The 18,809-nt window shown below is 36.1% G+C and overlaps 1 protein-coding gene across 13 annotated transcripts in view; it reads left to right on the forward strand.

Annotated features, from left to right (window-relative positions):
* LOC149802959 (heparan-alpha-glucosaminide N-acetyltransferase-like) overlaps positions 1-18,809 on the forward strand; it is a 91,941-nt gene that overhangs the window by 23,219 nt on the left and 49,913 nt on the right. For 8 of the 13 annotated variants that reach the window (XM_089952474.1, XM_089952471.1, XM_089952477.1 and 5 more), the window contains exons 6-7: positions 2,768-2,825; positions 11,126-11,257. In XM_089952474.1, coding sequence (XP_089808600.1) covers positions 2,768-2,825; positions 11,126-11,257 — 190 coding nt within the window. The remainder of the gene's footprint in view (positions 1-2,767; positions 2,826-11,125; positions 11,258-18,809) is intronic. The other 5 variants (XM_089952480.1, XM_089952482.1, XM_089952481.1 and 2 more) reach the window with 1 other exon arrangement.

Raw genomic sequence — 18,809 nt, forward strand, 5'->3', positions numbered from 1 at the left:
CAAGCAAATGTTTTTTTGCTGTAGACAACTTAAAACAGATAGAAAGCTAAAAAAATGGATAATTGAACTGCACATTAAACAACAGACTGTTACTTGTACACATAGAAACTTTCCTAACCAAATAGCATCCAAGAAGATGGATATATTTGGAATAAGGTGACAAGTACTCTTTTGGAAGATTATGCCAATGTGAATATACATGGGTGAAAGATTGCAAGCATTTTTTAATGTGGGAATAAAGCATGGTTTTCTGTTTTTAAATATTTTCCAAAGTACGACAGAACCCAAGGGTTAAGAGTCTTAACTTAGTGCATCAGCATTGACAGAAATTTACCTAAAATGCACCAGCAGACATGTACTCAATATGCTTGAGGAAATATTTACCCATAGTGCAGTGGCAAACATTTACCCATAGTGCACCAGCAAACATTTGCCATTAGTGCACCAGCAAACATTTACCCATAGTGTACTGATAAATATTTATAGGTTACTGCATTTGTATGGGAAAATATGAACGAGTTTTGGGATGGAATACTACATGACCTTGGCAGTGCAGTATATCCTTCCGACAAAACGAGTTCATATTTTCCCGTACAAATGCAGTAATCTTTCTATTGTATGCTCATTTTTTTTATTCTACCTAAGGTTTAATTATGTAAACAAAATACACTTAAATAAACAACGTAAATGAATGTATGCTGCATGCCAAACTAAATACACAAGCGCATATTCATCTTTACAGAAATCAACATTATTACTGCGCACATTACTCCGCCCAGATAAATTTTATCTTAGTCGCGTGCTCGACATAACTTTCGAAACAAAATGGCTTGTCTAGTTAAAATTGAAATTTGGAGTCATATTGTGAATGAATGTGCATTGCAACAACTTTTCCATTTGATCTGGAATGAATAGATTTTGGTATTTTTCTCGATTCTAGGAAATTTTGTGATTATGGACTGGATTTGTATGTGATGATTCCAGATGAAATACATGAGATTGAAGCGAGGGAGAAGTGTGTTGACATCTGCAAATGTGTTTCTGTTTCTGTCATTGAATGTTTGAAATCATAATGTGGTAAAAATATGAAGTCTTTCAATTGCATTTATCAAAAAGACGCTATGGAATTTAATGCTTATTTCATTTTGAGTGCAGTAAGGAGGATGCAATTGCACTTATCATGCTGCAATTTCGAAATGTGTAATCCAGATTGAAAACCTATGACATAGCCCATGTAATTTGGATTTGCAGAATTAAGAAAATACATTTTGAGGAAATTCAGGATGTAAAACTGTAAGTCTATTTTAATTTGCCATTCTTATCACCAGCTAAAGAAGAGAGTATATGACTTGTCACTTGTATGTTATTTGTAAGGACCTTATCTAGCGTCTGTTATATACTGTAGCTAGCCTAAATCCATAACATTGTATCACGCGGAATGAGCCAAAGCAGCTGGTATGTGGCAGTCCACGAAACATCTGTTTTCTTTCATTTAGAAACAAATTTAAACAACCACAATGTAAAGAGCCTCTTACATTAGTGTACATGATTTGTGTACAAATCAAAAGTGCTGGCGTCTGTGTCCATTGTTTGTTTACAATAGAAAGTAGTTCCTTTATGCACGTGAATGCTATATGTATATTGTTGCGCAAGTTCTGTATCGGTTAATACTGAACGATTCTGACAATGTAAAGTTAACAGGAAAAAAATGAGCATATAATAATCATTCTTAGTGCACTGACAAACATTTGTCCATAGTGCACAGGAAATATTTGCTCATAGTGCACCAGCAGACATTTGCCCTTTGTAAACCAGTAATATTTACCCATAATGCACCAGCAAATGTTTACCAAAAGTGTGCCAGCAGGCATTTACCCATATTGCACCACCAAACATTTGTTAGTAGTGCAACCAGTTGGCATTTGTCCATAGTGAACTGGCAAACAAACATTTACCCATAGTGCACCAGGAGACACTTTCCTTCAACAAATCATGCATGATCATTATTATTGCATTATCAATCACACAATTGCACACTTCAAACAAGGTAAAACCAACCAGGTCATGTATAAATTATGGTTTGGTCTGGTTTTTTTTGTTAAAGTCCATTTAAATCAGACAAAATAATATTACTATATGACTATATACATGTGTATGTTCAGTTGTCCATCTATATCTCCATCCTTTCCCTAGAATAACCTCAATGTTAAGTTTTTTCTTTCCTTTTATGTACATCATTTCTAGCAAAATAAAATGGGTACTTGACATAATGAGGTTCTCTTGTATATGTTTTGCTTCACATCATCGCATGAAGTTATCAGACTGAGGCAAGTAAAGTAATACATCATAGCAGCTGACCTGGTTTGATCTACTGGCTGGATTCTAACCCCCACACCTCTCTGGTTGCAAAGCCAACCCACTAACCGCTAAACCAATATAGATTTTCAAAAATGAAAATTGAAGGTCTCCATGTATATATATATATCTGTGTATGTGTATGTGTACTCGCTTTATAAGATGAGTACAACTGCAAACTGCAGAGCCCCAGATCTGCCATCATATATTGCACTGACAGATCTGGTTCTGTGCAGTTTGTTAGGAGTAATCAGTATAACATACAACAGAGATCCTGATTTGCAGGTGCATTTTGCTATGGCAGATCAGGATCTTTTTTGTTTACAGTTTGACTTATAAGTGAGAATATGTGGTAATTGGGAACCTACAGTGGTAAGAATGCTTTATTTTTATCTGTGGTTTGTTCTTACAGGAGCCATATTATCTTCCGTCTGAAGTACCGATATTTGTCATCCAGTTCTCTGGGACCAGTAAGTATACGAATGACCTATATACAATTTACTTACATATATATCCAGGTGCCAATTTAGATACAAGTCTCTCTGCAATGTTTTGAGTTGGAGATATGTATTAAAGCTACATTTGACCTTCATATTCTGTGCAAGCTTTTTATAAACAGAAAACCACATTTTCCTTGATGTGCAAAATTTTCAGTTTATTTTAGGCTGCCAGAAAATCAATTCTATTGCCCTGCCCTGTTGACATGAACATGAAAGGGTATCATGGAAAGAATCAATAAATTCTTTATGTATGGTCATAAAATGCATAATGAATTTTCCATGGACTGATCTTTAAACTGGTAATCTATTTATGGTACAGCCTATCATGAATCAAATCCACTTGCCATGTTGGACAGACAGATTTGGTACAGAGCATCCTGGTATGACTGGTTTTCAGATTTCGTCATCTCCCAAGACATTTTACATAGTACTGGGTAAAACATGCATTAGTCAAAATGTTGTAAAAAAATGTGCATATCATAATAAAAGTGGAAAAATAAACCTCAATGAAATATTAAAAGAAGTACATAAATCACAACTTCAGATATCACTACCTCTATAAAAACAAAAATGTTGTAATAGTGCCCAAGTAATGCCAATAAACCTCCACTCACCCCCATCTCACCTGTTGATAACTAAGTAGATCTGAACCAAAATTAAACAATATTAAAGATTTTTGCAGTCAATCAAGCAATTTCCCCTTAGAATCTGAAATCTTGCATTAAGTGTTGTGAAATTGCTGCCAGCGCACTGGTCTGATGCCAGCTAATGTCTTGGTGGACTGGTGCATAGAAAAAGTAGCCAGTCCATCTGACCAGTTTGAACTTCTTAGTATATAGGCTATATTTAATCTTTAAATTATATATTGTATGATCTTAACAGAAAATAATAGAAACCAAGTGATACATAAATAACAGGAATTGTTTCTGATGACAACGTGCAAATCTGTGTAAGGTGAGAAGATAAAAGCTCACAGTTTGTGCTCAATAAATGCTGGTAGCTCCAGCTAAAAATTCTTTTTTTTTTGTATGATTATGTGATGACTGATGACACATGCTACTTCTTATTCCCAAAATAGACATGTAGAGGCATTGTGATGCCTGGATGCCATCAAAGGCTAAAAACCACAGTCAGTGAAAACAGAACTATTCAGTAGAAATATGGCACTATCAAAGGAAAACAATATTTAAAAAACAGTTGGGATACAGAATTCATGTGGAACATAGAAACAGGATGTATGTTAAGGCCATGACAATACTGTTCACTGTTCTGCTGCATTCTGCTTACATGGATGCACTTGATCCCATTCCAGCAATCCACGGCTGAACTCACCTTTTCACAGATCTAATTTCTTGGGCAGTTGCATTTTGTATACCAGAGCCTCATCTTCAGAGGCTGGGTCTAGTTCTGACACTTTTCATTGATGACAAGTCATTAGATGAGGATCCTGAGCTTATTCTATGATTCAGAACTGGTCATCAATGGCAGCAACAGATCCTGATGTCCAGCCTCTAGATGAGTTATGTCTGGATCTGGATAAGCTGGGCAGTAAGCATCATTGTCATGGTCAGTAAACTGTAGCCATGTTAAGCAGAATTTATTAAATTAGATTTTGATGTAATTTTCTTATTTTGTGTTTTTCTTCATTTTCCACATTTCATGATCAAAATCTTCCCACTAAAGGCTGATAATCATAACTAGCTGCATTACCATCGAGTCATCAGCTACATTTTGTCTTCTTGTACGATAAAATGTACAACCATTTGGTTATGGAGATGACCAGTAACATTTCCAGTTTACTGGATCTGTGGGCTTGCAGGATATTTTGGTGAGTTTTACACACTGACTCCATCCTTCATTTATTAAAGTCTTTCTTTGAGGAAATACTGCTATCTGAATTGAAATCTCCATTGGAGTCACCAATCTCAGCTCTTCAATGCTAGGCCAATATGGGGCTGGTCAGGCATTGGGTAATTTTACTCTTTTTTTAAGGTGGTGTCCCATTTTCACAAGAATTAGCTCAACTTTAAATATGTGTAACATTTTTTAGATGGTAATGGAAATAACTGAGATAAATATAACACATACTACCAGTAGACACCATCATCACTGGCTGATCATGTGACTCTCACTGCAAATACAAAACCCACATCACAGATCACATACTGGCAGTTGGGTAGGCCATATGCCATAGATAATAGCAAAGTGAGTAATTATTCGTGATTATCTGAATTAAATTCCCCAAAAGAGGTGCAGACAGGTGTCATTTGAGTAATAGGGCTTTGTATTAGGTCACAGGATTTTAACGTTAATTTATAAGGATAGTAGGAAGCAAAGGCATAGTGGCACAAATGCATAGCATAGCATTGGGTTCTGAAGAGTTGATGTCTGAAATGATAGGGTGGCAGTACCACTATGATAAAAGGCCTTGTGGAGAACACTAAATTTATACATATGCCAAGCCTGTCTAATATAGCCACAGTTTCTAAAAGTAGCAACAACCCTTTAAATGTCTTCTTAAAAACTGCTGAACAGAATTTGATCAAATTTTTAGAAAAACATTCTAGCAGGAAGATCTATGAAGTCTGTACAAATGGTGCTGAACTGTCTTTAGATATGGCAGCTGTTCAGAAATAATAAGGTCATTGTTCTTGAAAACAGAAAAATGTTTTTAGCAACTTTCCAAAAACTGCTAAATAGTATTTGACCAAACATGATGGAAATCATCTTTTCTGGATGACTTCAGATTTACACAAATGATACTGATCAACAATCAAATATTGCCAATCTTTCTAATAACAGAAAATCCTTTTAGCAACTTTAAAACAACTGACCAATTGAATTTTTGACCAAATTTTAAAGAAAGTGAAGGCTTTGAAATTTGTATGAATGATGCCAACTCACAGTCAGATATGGCCACTGTTACTTAAAACAGAATAACTATTGAATGACTTCCCCAAAACTGCTGAATAGAATTCGATCATATTTGAAATACAACAGCCTGGCACAAAGACCTTTCAGACTGTACAGATAATGCTGATATGCCATCAATTCTGGCTGCTATTACTAAAAATTGAAAGAACTTAAGCAGCTGTTTCTCTAAAACTTTTTTAAAAAAAATATCTTGACAGAAATCATCTTGGCACGAGGATGTTTCAAATTGTACAAATGATGCCTATCCAATGTCAGTTATGGCTACCATTACTAAATTTAGAACAATCTTTTAAAGACGTAATCTCAAAAACGTCTCAAAAGAATTTTTCTGGGTCTGACAGCATACTAGCTTAGAGGGCTTCAGGTGTTTGCAACTAATGCCAATCTGCTATCCGAAATGGTCATCATTGTGACTATTAGTGAAAAAGAAAACTTTAATTGACGATGTCTTTAACACTGCTGAACAGAACTGGATCATATTTAACAGAAATAATTCTGCCCAGAAGGCCATTCATATTTATTCAAATGATGCTATCAGTTATCCATTATGGCTTCCATTAATAAAAGTAGAAAAAAACTACAAGTGACTTCTTCCCAAAATTGTTAAAAATAATATGACCAAACTTGATAGAAAGCATCCTAGTATGTAGATATTTAAAATTTGTACAAATGATGCTTATCTGCTATCCAATGTGATCTTCATTACAAAAAATAGAAAAATATTCTCCAATGCTGTTGAATAGAATTTGACCAAACTTGACAGATTTCAAATTTGTATAAAGATGATGATGTGCCTTCCAATATGGCTGCCATTGCTAAAAGCAGCATTACGGTTAAAGGACTTCTGGAGATAAAATACCCCATTGAATTTCAGCAAATATAACAGAAAGCATCCTGGCGTAGATCCATGTTTATAAAACTTATGCTGATCAGATATCAAATATGGCCACCATTACTAAAGGTAAAAAAAAAACTTTAATTTCTTTTCCAAAACTGTTGATTAGAAATTGACCAAACTTAACAGAAAGCATCCTGGCATGAAGAAATTCAGGCCTGTACAGCTGATATTGACCCATCATCAAATTTGGCTGACATTACTTAAAATAGATAAACCCGTAAATACATGATTCTCTAATGCCACTGCATAGAATCAGAATAGATGGCAATCCTGGCAAGAACGCAAATGATACTGATCTGACACCATTAGTATATTTTTCTAAAATAATTTAAATGACTTATTTTCACAAACTGCTCATCTGAGTTTGACCAGCTTGATATCATGAGCGTCCATGCATAGAGGGCTTTCACATTTTGTACAAAATCATACCAGTCCAGGCATAGAGAGCTTTCACATTTTGTACAAAATCATACCAGTCCAGCACTAAAATATTTATACAAGTTTTATCTATAAAACAGTGCTGAAATAACTTTGACTAAGTTTGACACAAAGCATCTTGGTGTCTGGGTCTTGCAATATTAGACAATGTGATGCTGATCTGCTATTGGATATTTAATGAAAACAGAAAAACTAGAGAAACATTGAAGCAATTGTTTTCATTTGAAATGCAATCAGCAGCTTCAAAGACATTTCAGAAAAAAACATCCTATGAGATGCAATCAGCTACATCAAAGGAATTTCAGGCATACCATCCTATGAAATGCAATCAGCAGCATCAAAGAAATTTCAGGAAAACCGTCCCATGAGATGCAATCAGAAGCATCAAAGGAATTTCAGGAAAACCATCCTATGAAATGCAGTCAGCAGCATCAAAGGAATTTCAGGAAAACCATCCCATGAGATGCAATCAGAAGCATCAAAGGAATTTCAGGAAAACCATCCTATGAAATGCAATCAGCAGCACCAAAGGAATTTCAGGAAAACCATCCTCTGAGATGCAGTCAGATGCATCAAAGGAATTTCTGGAAAACCATCCTATGAGATGCAGTCAGAAGCATCAAAGGAATTTCTGGAAAACCATCCTATGAGATGCAGTCAGAAGCATCAAAGGAATTTCTGGAAAACCATCCTATGAGATGCAGTCAGAAGCATCAAAGGAATTTCTGGAAAACCATCCTCTGAGATGCAATCAGCAGCATCAAAAGAATTTCAGGAAAACGATCCTCTGAGATGCAATCAGCAGAATCAAAGGAACTTCAGGAAAAGCATCCTGCTGACACATATTTCTTGGACAACTGTTCTTGCATTTGGTTCTTTGGCAGGTGTCAGTAAGTTGAGTGATGATAACAGGCCTACTTAGTAGTATCTATGCACATGAGGTATCAGGGATCTGAGAATTCATCTCATACAGTACTTTGATGACTGGCTGCTGCATAGTAACAGCAAATAGTCCTTATTAGCTCATATAACCTGTTATTGGTCTTTAGTGTCTCTTAGGACTTATTCCTGACGTAGAGACCTCAGATTTCAATCATTCCCAGGATTTCATGTACAAAGGAATGAATTTCCTAACCTTTTTTGGTCAGGTTCATGTTTCCCAAGAATTGTTGAGAACTGTACAGGCAAATACTATCCCTCACTTTTGTGAACATTGAATTCATCAGCAGACCTGGTATTCCTCACCAGACTCCATTTACGTCCTATTCAGTTTCTCTTGCTGGTGGTCTGGAAACCAAACATGGTTTCACTGTTATGCAAGGTAGTCCTTACAGTATGGTCTGTATTCCAAGTAGTGGCAGGGTCTCTGTTCATTCAGTGGGAGAAAGAACATGTGGCTTTGTTAGCAGTGAAACTAGTCAACAAGCTTCCAGTTCTTTTCACCCAGTCCCAGACCAGGGTATTCCTTCAGCCTAAAATAGTATTGACTGTTTGGTTATGCATTCACATCCTACTTCATGAGGTCAGGACTTCCACAGATTAACCTGACATCCCCTCTGTGACCTCAAAGGTCTTGGTTCGGCAATCTCCTTGACCTTTTGGTCAACCAATCCAGGGAATTGCCTCAGTGGAAAAATTGTTTTTAGCAGCACAATGTTACTCTGTTAAACACCAATCCTCGGATTTTCCACCTCTACACGTAGCTTATCTCGAGTAATCAACATGCCATGCAAAGTTTTTGACCTTGGTTGATAACTGCATCATCCAAGCCCAGAGACATTCTGTGTATAAGGCCTATGATGCAGAGTGCAGAATATTTTGCGACTGGTGCACTAGGAAACACATTAATCCTAGCTTCCCCTCTCTTGCGGTAGTAGCAGATTTTCTGCTCTTTGTTTTTGAGGGAGAGATCTTGTTTTGTCTCCATGATCAAGGTTAAAAGGCTGCCCTTAAAACATTCTAAATTATCAAAAGGCCATTCCATGCGCTCAGATCCTCCTTTGGAAGATCTTATTAAGTACTTTGAGCTTTGGAGACCCTTTTTCATGCTTATTAGTGCCAAGATTGAATCTGATGTGTTTTGTGCGTGTTGATGAAAAATGTTTATTGACCATTGAGTGAGGCTTTATTTGAAAATCGTATGCTTAAATCCATCTTTTGTCTAGATGTAGTGTCAAGTCAAAGAAAAAGCAAACTACACGTTTTATAAATATAGTTTGGTTGTTATAGTTCAGTGGGATTTATGATTCAGTTTTTATGGTGGTGTCCTTGCAAAAATCCAGCTTCCACCTGTGAACCATCTGCAATAGAGATACACAATCTCAGTTGCATCTGTGCTGGGGATGATCAAGATAGACTTCTTTTGCCCAGTTAGGGCACTGAAGCTCTGTATGGCAGTTGCTGAGATAGAAAGAAGGTAGGAAAAGGTTTTTTGTCCCCTTGAGGGACTGAGCTGATATTTTTCAGCATCTACCAACTGTAGATGGAATTCACTCAAACCCTCAAGAGAGCTTAACAGTCACACACGGAGAGACCTTTCATTCATTATAATAAATGACCATGAAGTAAAGGCTATTGCTAGATTTTTGGCCTGTCTATGTCACCTATCTTTAGAAGATTTTATGAAAGCAAGGTTTTGGTGATCGCACACAACCTTCACGCTTCACCTTCATCATTTGTCAAATCAGAGCCAAGGTATTTTTTTTTCTCTTGCTCCAGTTGTTACTGCACAAATAGTGACCCAGGCTGCTGCTTATAACAGCAGTTGAGTGGCTCAACTACAAGGTGAATACTTTTTGTTACTTTCTACTCCCTTATTATCTATCAGTGTTTCTTCTTACTGATGAATTCAGCTTAACAATAACAACAGGTGACATAATACTGATATTAAAACATGGTTTTTCGGGGAGTGTGTAAAACCAAAATTTAACTGTCACTATTTGATGCCATCCCACCCACCCTGGGTGGCTGAGTGGTCAAAGGCAATCACCTTTGTGGATCAGTGGCAGCTCATCTCTGCATGGGTTCAAGTCTTGAGCTTGGCCGATGTAGGTATGTGAGTAAGCTTGCTCAGTAGCTTCCTGAGTAGGTGGTCTTCCTATGTTCTTCCTCCACCAGTTATGCTGGATGCCATGTATAGCCTTTGTGTGCTGAAAAAAAATGGCATTAAAGCCATAACAACCAGCTAACAACCAGCCTCCCACCCTGCTCTAATGTCCTTGATTAGTCATGGTCATAGAAAAGAATGACAATACATTACTCAGGGGCCAATTATTGCAAGTAAGACTGGGTCAATGAACATATTCTAAAAATTTCTAGAAAATTGGGATGGTGCATCTAGCATGGACATGGTTTTTCTATTGTGAAAAGAGTATGATTAACAATAAAGGTAATTATTACATAATTAAAATAAGCTTTTCCCCCTCCCTCAAAAGCCACATTTTGGTCACTAATGGAAATTGACAGAATTCAGACAAGAACTTAAATGCTATTTTATACCAGGATCCCTATAGGGGTAGCATTAAAGAATTTTTAAACATGGATCATCCACAAAGGAATCAACTTATGTTCTATTTTGGGTATAATGTGTATATCAGCTTCTTGGTTTTATCTATCCATGGGTGTTTGCAATTTTAAAATCTTGGGGTTTATTTCAGCATTGTTAAGGCAAGTTACATTCAGCATTGGAAGTTGATGGTCCTAGTTTGGCAGGGGCAGATATGTTAGCCTCTCAGAGTGAGATAATACCAGCAATATTGTCAGTCTTTTGATGCTATAGTTCTTTCCCAAGAAAACTAAATTTGATATTCATAAATGACAGGCCAACATGATAAAAATACGTGTCCATTCAAACTAAAAACTGGCAATTATAGATGCATTTGAAATACTTGCTGAGCTTGATATTGATAAAGAGTGAAATATGGACAGGTGGCTTAATGCCATCCCTGAAGGCCAGGTTTTGTCACACCCACTAGTATTTCTTAAATCAATGTTTCATGAGGACTCGAAGAAACAAGAAAGCACATCATTGGACAGGACAGTTGTGTCAAAGAGAGACAAGGAAAACCCCTGCAACCTCCGACAGAGAAAAGGGAAAGGCAGGGACACACAGGAACATAGTAGAAAGGACATAGTAAGGGCTAGAGAGCTTGGTTGTGGTTGTGTGCGAGTCACATAGAATATTTGGAACAAGCAGTTAATGTAAACCTGATCTGAATGAAGGGGCACTATAGTAGTCAGATTATCACTTTGTCTGTCTGTCTGTCAGAAAATCCAGCCTCATTTCTTCATGGTTTAACTAATATTTCACATGTTTTGGTGCAATTTAGTTTATTAGGTCTCTAATAGGTAGAAATATGCCTGCATCACAAGAATGTTGTTGTAGTGTTTAACGCCATTTTCAGCACACAATAGGATATACATGGCGTCCAGTATTAATGGTGGAGGAAGAACTAGGGAAAACCCCGGAAAGAATCACCGACCCACGAGAAGCTACTGGCAAGCTTTCTCACATACCGACATTGGCTGAATCTGAGACTCAAACCCACACAGGCAGAGGTGAGATGGCAGTGATCTGTAACGGAGAGTGCTTTAGACCACTCAGCCACTCAGGGCCCCTCACAAGAATGTAAATTTATTTTTAAAACATTTGGTGTCATTTTTTTTAACGTACAGAGGAGCCTCATTAATCCAGACTTCATTTATCTAGAAACCCTCACTATCCGAACATAATTCAATGGGAACGGAATTTCTAAATGTTAATTTGCTTCATTAATCAAGAAATCTGTGTTCCAGATCTGGAAATTAAAATCAGGGACCAAAGTGTAAAATTACTCTAAAATTTGTCTCAATAATCCAGAAATAATCTATCCAAAAATAAGAAAATTTGAAAAATCATATATGAAAATGAGTCATTCAAATAATACAGATTCACCTTCACAAATTGGATGTGTGTCAATGTATCAGTCTCTGATTGGTTAAATTCTAGTGGTACATTAAAAGTTATCAATTGATCACGTGATGATGTGTGTGGAAAAACTAGGTTGCTTGACCATATTGTAACCAGTGATTGTGTAAACAATGTTTGTTTTAGCTAGTCATCGATGGGGGTGTTGATAATTAAATAAACACACTGGGATGAAATTGTCCTCACTTTTTGACATAACATATGGTTAAAAAAATTAAATGTGTCATTAGGCCTCTTTGTTGTTTACCAGTTGTATTTAACAATCAAAGTTTATTGATGGCTGTACAAATACAGTTGATTGAATTAAGCTGTGGACAATATAGGGCTTCATTTCAGAATAAAATGGGGATGTCAATTATCAGCTCATTAGCAGCTATAACAGCTGTAAAATACGACTTATAAAAATGACTGCATTAGTTTACAATAACACATTTAACTGCAAGATATCAGTACATTTACATGTATATGGCATGATGACATTGTAAAATAAAAATGTGCATGTTTCAGTTATCTGGAAAACTCATTAATCTGGACATATTTTTTGGGAACGAAGGTGTCCAGATTAATGAGGCTCCTCTTTAGTTGACATTTATATACGCTGGCAAGGTTCATAATTAGTTCTACATAGTATGTTATCATCAGTCACTGTGTACATTGTATTTTCTGTCACACAGTACAAGGGGCCCTGAGTGGGCTAAAGCGCTCACTATTATGGATCACCGCCATCTCACCTCTGTCTGCATGGGTTCGAGTCTCAGGCTCGGCCAATGTGGGTATGTGAGAAAGCTTGCCTGTAGCTTCTCGTGGGTCGGTGGTTCTTTCCAGGTTTTCCTGGGTTCTTCCTCCACCATTTATACTGGCCATCATGTATAGCATGTCTTGTGCTGAAAAATAACGTTAAACCCTTTAACAACAACAACACAGTACAACAGTGATTTAGCACCATACACTGTCATGGTGAACTAAAGGTGTGAAATTAAACTTATTTGGTTGTGTCAGTTTCACAGTAAGTACAGAACTGGAAAAATCCATTGTCAGGGAGCCCACGGCAACTTATAATTAATGCCGGCAACATCTTTGCCAGTGAAAAAGCCTAGTTGGGCAACCAAAAAGTAATATTAAAAAATGATCATGTTTATATTAGTATGGAATTTTATATATTTTCCAGTGACAAACATTTGATCATAAAATTGTCCCTCAGGGTACCTACAGCAGGCTGCCAAAATTATCAATATTTCCATCATTGAGTATTGTATGATTGTTATAGGTAAGATACCACTAAAGCCCACATGTGGCTACTGATTATCTGATATTGTGATCATAGAACATACTAGCAGCCTCTTGCGGTTCACCCTTAAAGAAACAAGACTCACTAATGTTTGTCTTTTGTCAACACACCATCATATGATAGTAGTATCTTTCATCTTGCCACCCTTAATTACTGTGATCTTGTATTGTACTTTTTCAATGGTGAGTCGGAGAAATGGGCACTCTTTGTAGAGCATACGACACTTGTTTCTTTTGGCTTGCATTGGTTAAAGGAATATGGCAAAATAAGATTCAAACATTTTACAATTTTTGTTGTATACTCTAGTGCTTTGTTGGCTGATGATTCAGAAAATAATCAAATTGCTTTGGTGGCCTGGGTGGTTAGAGTGTCCACCTTGGATGCAGGAGGTCGCTGGTTTTAACACTGGCCAAGTCATACCAAAGACTTATAAAAATGGTACTAGCAGCTGCCTCGCTAGGCGCTCAGTATTAAGAGGTTAGTGCTAAGACTGGTCGACCTGGTGTCAGGATAATGTGACTGGGTGGGACATGATGCTTCTTGTCTGTGGCATGATGCACCAGTGCTAGACATGACTATACTGCCACACTGCAGACATCGAAGTGATATGATTTTTTTAAAGCTACATTAAAAATTCAAATCACACATACACACACACAGAGAAATGTCCCATCTGGAAAGTTTACAGTTACCTGACAGTTCAGATATAGGATTAATAACATTGACTTAGCTATAACATGATGTAAACTCAGATAAACATCAACTATGGATATGGTTCTGGTCAGTGATGGCCAACTGTTAGAAAGCTGTTGGATAACAAGACTCCATGAAAAACAAGAAATTCAATTTTAGATCATAATGTGCTTTTCAAGTTGCAAAATCCAATTAGCAGCTATTATCATAAAGCCATTGTTGACAAGATAGAAACCTCCAGTACAAGATTATTTTTCCATTCCTGTTAGTCTGTGTTTAGCATCCAGCACAAAGTCAACATTTATATTGCTCACATGTTACTTTGTTTACTAGTTCCCATAGTCCATATTTATATCATTCACATGTTAGTTTGTGTTTAACTTGAACCCAAAGTCCATATTTATGTTGCTTACATGTTAGTCTGTGTTTAAATGGGAGTCAGAGTCCATATTTGTGTTGTTCAAATGTTAGTCTCTGTTCATCTAGAGACCAAAGTCCATATTTATCTTTCTTACATTTTATTTCACATGTTTTGATGGAATAATGTAAATAATTTCACTTTTTAATTTGTATCATACAAGTTGTTCATGTATGTGATGGTTTTGGTCATGTGATATTAGCTGTTATTTATCATGTGTCAGAGAGTTCATTCTGCCTGTCACTCATGCCAAGAATATATTGAATAGAATTTGTCTCTTATTGCAGAATGTTACAATTATTGAATTAGTGTGTGTGTGTGCGTGTGTGTGTGTGTGTGTGTGTTTATGGCACAGATTTTGTTAGTATTGTTTTTCTTATAAAATTTGTATATATGGGTTGGTCTGGTTGATATTTTGCCTTATCATTACTGTCAAAACATATTATAAAAGGTTCTGTATTGCAAGTTCCTTCCTGTGTATAGCCAACATTGAAGATAATCATCTGAATTACAGTTGCTTTGTAAACACATATTTTGTTTTTATATTTGAAGCTTACTTAAGATTTAAGTCCAAATCCGAGTCAACATTTATCATTATTTAGTCAATCTGAATACTGATCCAGGCTTTAGAATCCATTATTTAGTAAACCTGAATATTGATCCAGACTTTAGAATCCATTATTTAGTAAACCTGAATACTGATCCAGACTTAAGTATCCATTAATAAGTAAACCTGAATACTGATCCAGACTTTAGAATCCATATCAACAAAAAGTAATATCAGATGCTACAGTTTTATTCCTTGAATTTGCACCAATTAACCTAGGTTCTTGCTCTCTTTTTGTCATCCCAAACAAAAATCTAGGGCTACTCATATTTGGAAACAGCAGTCAAGGTATCCTGTGGTGTTGGTATTCTTGCCCATCATATGCCCACTTGTTAATAATTATTTGCTTTAGTATGTAAAGCTTACGGTGATGGAAAATCTATCTGTAGATTTAATATATTCAAATTTTATCCTTTGAAAAGTTCATTTGTTGTGTTAATATGCGGATGAAATTGTTCCTGTTATGTTTTAGATCATCTTTGTCCTTAATGCCCATTTCAGTCATGTAACATTAACCTAAAACCTATAGCAATTTAAACATTTTTCACATATATGCTTTGCCTACATAATGTACACCATTTATTGCTGATGCATCAGTATGTCAAAGACTGCTTCAGTTTGATTTAAGTTTATGACCCCCATTGAAATGTGGGAGTCCTTTCACCTCTTCCCTCTGTTCATTCATGTATGTCCATCTTTTCATACTTCTTGCATCCACCAAAGCCCAGCAAGCCATGCACATAATCGGATGCCATTTGCTTGATGATGAATTGCCTGTGGCACACAGATGTGCCTTTTAAAAGATTGCGTCAATTCAGATCCAGCCTTAATAGAGCTAGGTCCAAGTCTTAATAGAGCTATAGTCCATTTTAAAATGTTTTGCATTTCCCGTGCAGCAGTTCCTTGTTACCATTATAGGAACCATTCAAAATATTCTGATGCAGTATGTTGTGTAAATCGTCTGTCACAGATTTCCATTTCTTGGGTTTCCTCTCAACTTCATGTTGGATAGATTTATGGCCCTTGACAGTTACCTTCACCTTTTCACATGGGCTGTTTGTAACTGGTATAACTCAAGACCCATTAAAAATATTCTGAAGCATTTTAGTATTAACCTTATCTCAGAGATCTTGATGTGCCATTTATGAGTTTGGCCTGTTCATGTCATATTTGGATAGAGTTATGGCCCTTGACAAATAACTTAACACCTTTTTAGGGAATGTGACCAGCATAGGTCAAGAACCATTTAATGCTGCTGTTGTTGTGGGTTTAAAGTCAATATTCAGCACACTATAGGCAATACATGTCAGCCAGTATAACTGGTGAAGGAGAATAGTTTGATGTGAATGTTGTTTCAATGACATATGCGTCTTATTTATTCCATCTTGGACTTTGGTTTCCTAACACAAGTAATTCTCATTAATAGGCCTGCGAAGCAAATTGTTGTGAGTGGGCCTTTTGTGATGCAACCATTGTGAATAGCTCAAGATGCATATATATCTTCCTATTTCACACAAATATACTTTAGTCTATATACTTTGCATTTGCTGTTTTTTTTTTCATGGGGTGCCAGGTTCCATGCATTTTTCATGGGATACAAATTTTTATGTATTTTTCCTGGGGTGCCAGTTTTCATACCAGTTTCATGCATTTTTCATGTGGTTCAAATATGTTTGTATTTTGTGGTTGTGACAGGATGAATTTCAATGTGTAGTCATCTTCTGTGGAAACAGTGTGACTCTTTCCTCTGTCCACAGATCTAAGTTCCTGCAGACATGCCATTGTTTGCAAAACCATGACAATTTATACCAATTAAAATAATTTTATTCACAGTACTTTGAATTTATTAATTTCAGAAAACCCCAATAAACGCTACACCCATAGGCCAGCCAAGGCATCACTCAAATAAATGCTACACTCTTACGCCAGTAAGATATCATCCCAATAAATGATATACCCATAGGCTAGCCAAGGCATCACTCCAATAAAAGCTACACCCATAGGCCAGCCAAGGCATCACCCCAATAAACACTACACCCATAGGCCAGTAAGACATCATCCCAATAAATTTTTTCTTGGTTTTGGATTTTAAAAAATGATTACTTGTTGGTACTGAAATGGGGAAGGCAGTTCTGTTTTTTTTACAAGAGAATCATTATGTATTGAGGATTTTTTTTAAATTTATGACTTGAACGACCACAAAATTCATGAAAATTAGTACCCCACAAAAACTGGAACCAAATGAGTGTTACACTCTGAAGTAAAGGGCTTACAGGATGTATTACCATCTGTACTGGCTTATTAATCATCTCCAACTGCAGTTTGCATAGACCACATATGCCATCACATAATGTGGCTGCAGCAGTTTATTAGGAGTAATCAGTACAACAAACAATGAAGACTCTGATCTGCTGTCACATTATGCATTGGTAGATCAGCCTTTGTTGCTTGCAGTTGAAACAGACTTAAAAGTGAGTACATACGGTAATAACTTTCTCCATGAAATGCTTGATAAAAAAAGTTTATTTCAGTTTATTCATATATGAAAGTTACACTGACATTTAAAGGATATTGAGAATTAAAGACCATTTGTTTTGCATTCTTTAAAAAAATAGCTACTGATTCTCTTGATTAAATTTTTATTAAATTTAATAGATTTTTCACATGTATTAGAACACAATGATGAAGCTTAAAAACCTTATTTTCAAAATTAAGTTTTTATTTTCATCTTCCCATAAAATTAATATGGAAAGTAATATGAATTTTTTGGTAGATAATTTCCATTTTTGATTTTAGAAAGAAGTTTTTTAAAATGGAGTCAGAATTAGAATTGATTCTTTATTTAGCATTGCTGACCACATGTCACATTGTTACGAGAGACCAGTATGTACAATTAGTAATAGCCAGCAAGCTAGTACAGAATTGAAACATTTTATAAATTGAGACTGTTGCTTATTTAAATTTTTAAAAGGATCTTTGTTACACTGTATCTTGTACATAACTAAAATTTTCTGTTTATTGTCAAATATCAGCTATTTAAGTCTTCACTCAGGTTTTGAACCTAAACCTAATTTGTTTTTAATATGGTAGGGTAGTGGTTGATGTTTTGTAATTCCTATACAGATCTATATTTTGCTGCAGGATGTGAGTATTGTGAGACATAAGGATCACTTTTCAGGAGGTATCAGCATTGTTGACGCCAATTTTGTGAACATGAAAGTTGTGCATGAAAGCTTTGTACATTCCAAATGCAGTATATAAGTTAAGTCCAACAGCAAACTGCACAGACCCAGCTCTGCCATTGCATAATGCACTGGCAGATCTGGGTCTGTGCAGTTTAAAAGGAGTAATGAGAAGAACAAACAACATAGCCCCTGATCTGCAGATGCATTGTGCTATGGCAGATCTGGATCTTTGTTGTTTGCAGTTTGTATCGACTTATAAGCGAGTATAAATGGTACTGTGGAGTATATTAACACATATATGAACGTGAGAGACAGTGTTCCGTGCAACACTTGTATATTAATATTGTTTTTCATGACAGAGCTTGATTAACTGTAAAGGTTACTTTATATTGATCTATTTCTTGTCTAAGGACACTGGTTAACATGTATACTTGGGTTCCAGTCCTCTGATCAGATCAGCCTGGGTGGGCTATTTGGGTGTGCCATTGGGCATAGCAATTGCACCAACTGTTTTCTCACTAAATATG

Source organism: Sinohyriopsis cumingii, chromosome 3 (assembly GCF_028554795.1).
Source record: "Sinohyriopsis cumingii isolate HCF-2022 chromosome 3, ASM2855479v2, whole genome shotgun sequence".
In the NCBI taxonomy this organism is placed as follows: domain Eukaryota; kingdom Metazoa; phylum Mollusca; class Bivalvia; order Unionida; family Unionidae; genus Sinohyriopsis; species Sinohyriopsis cumingii.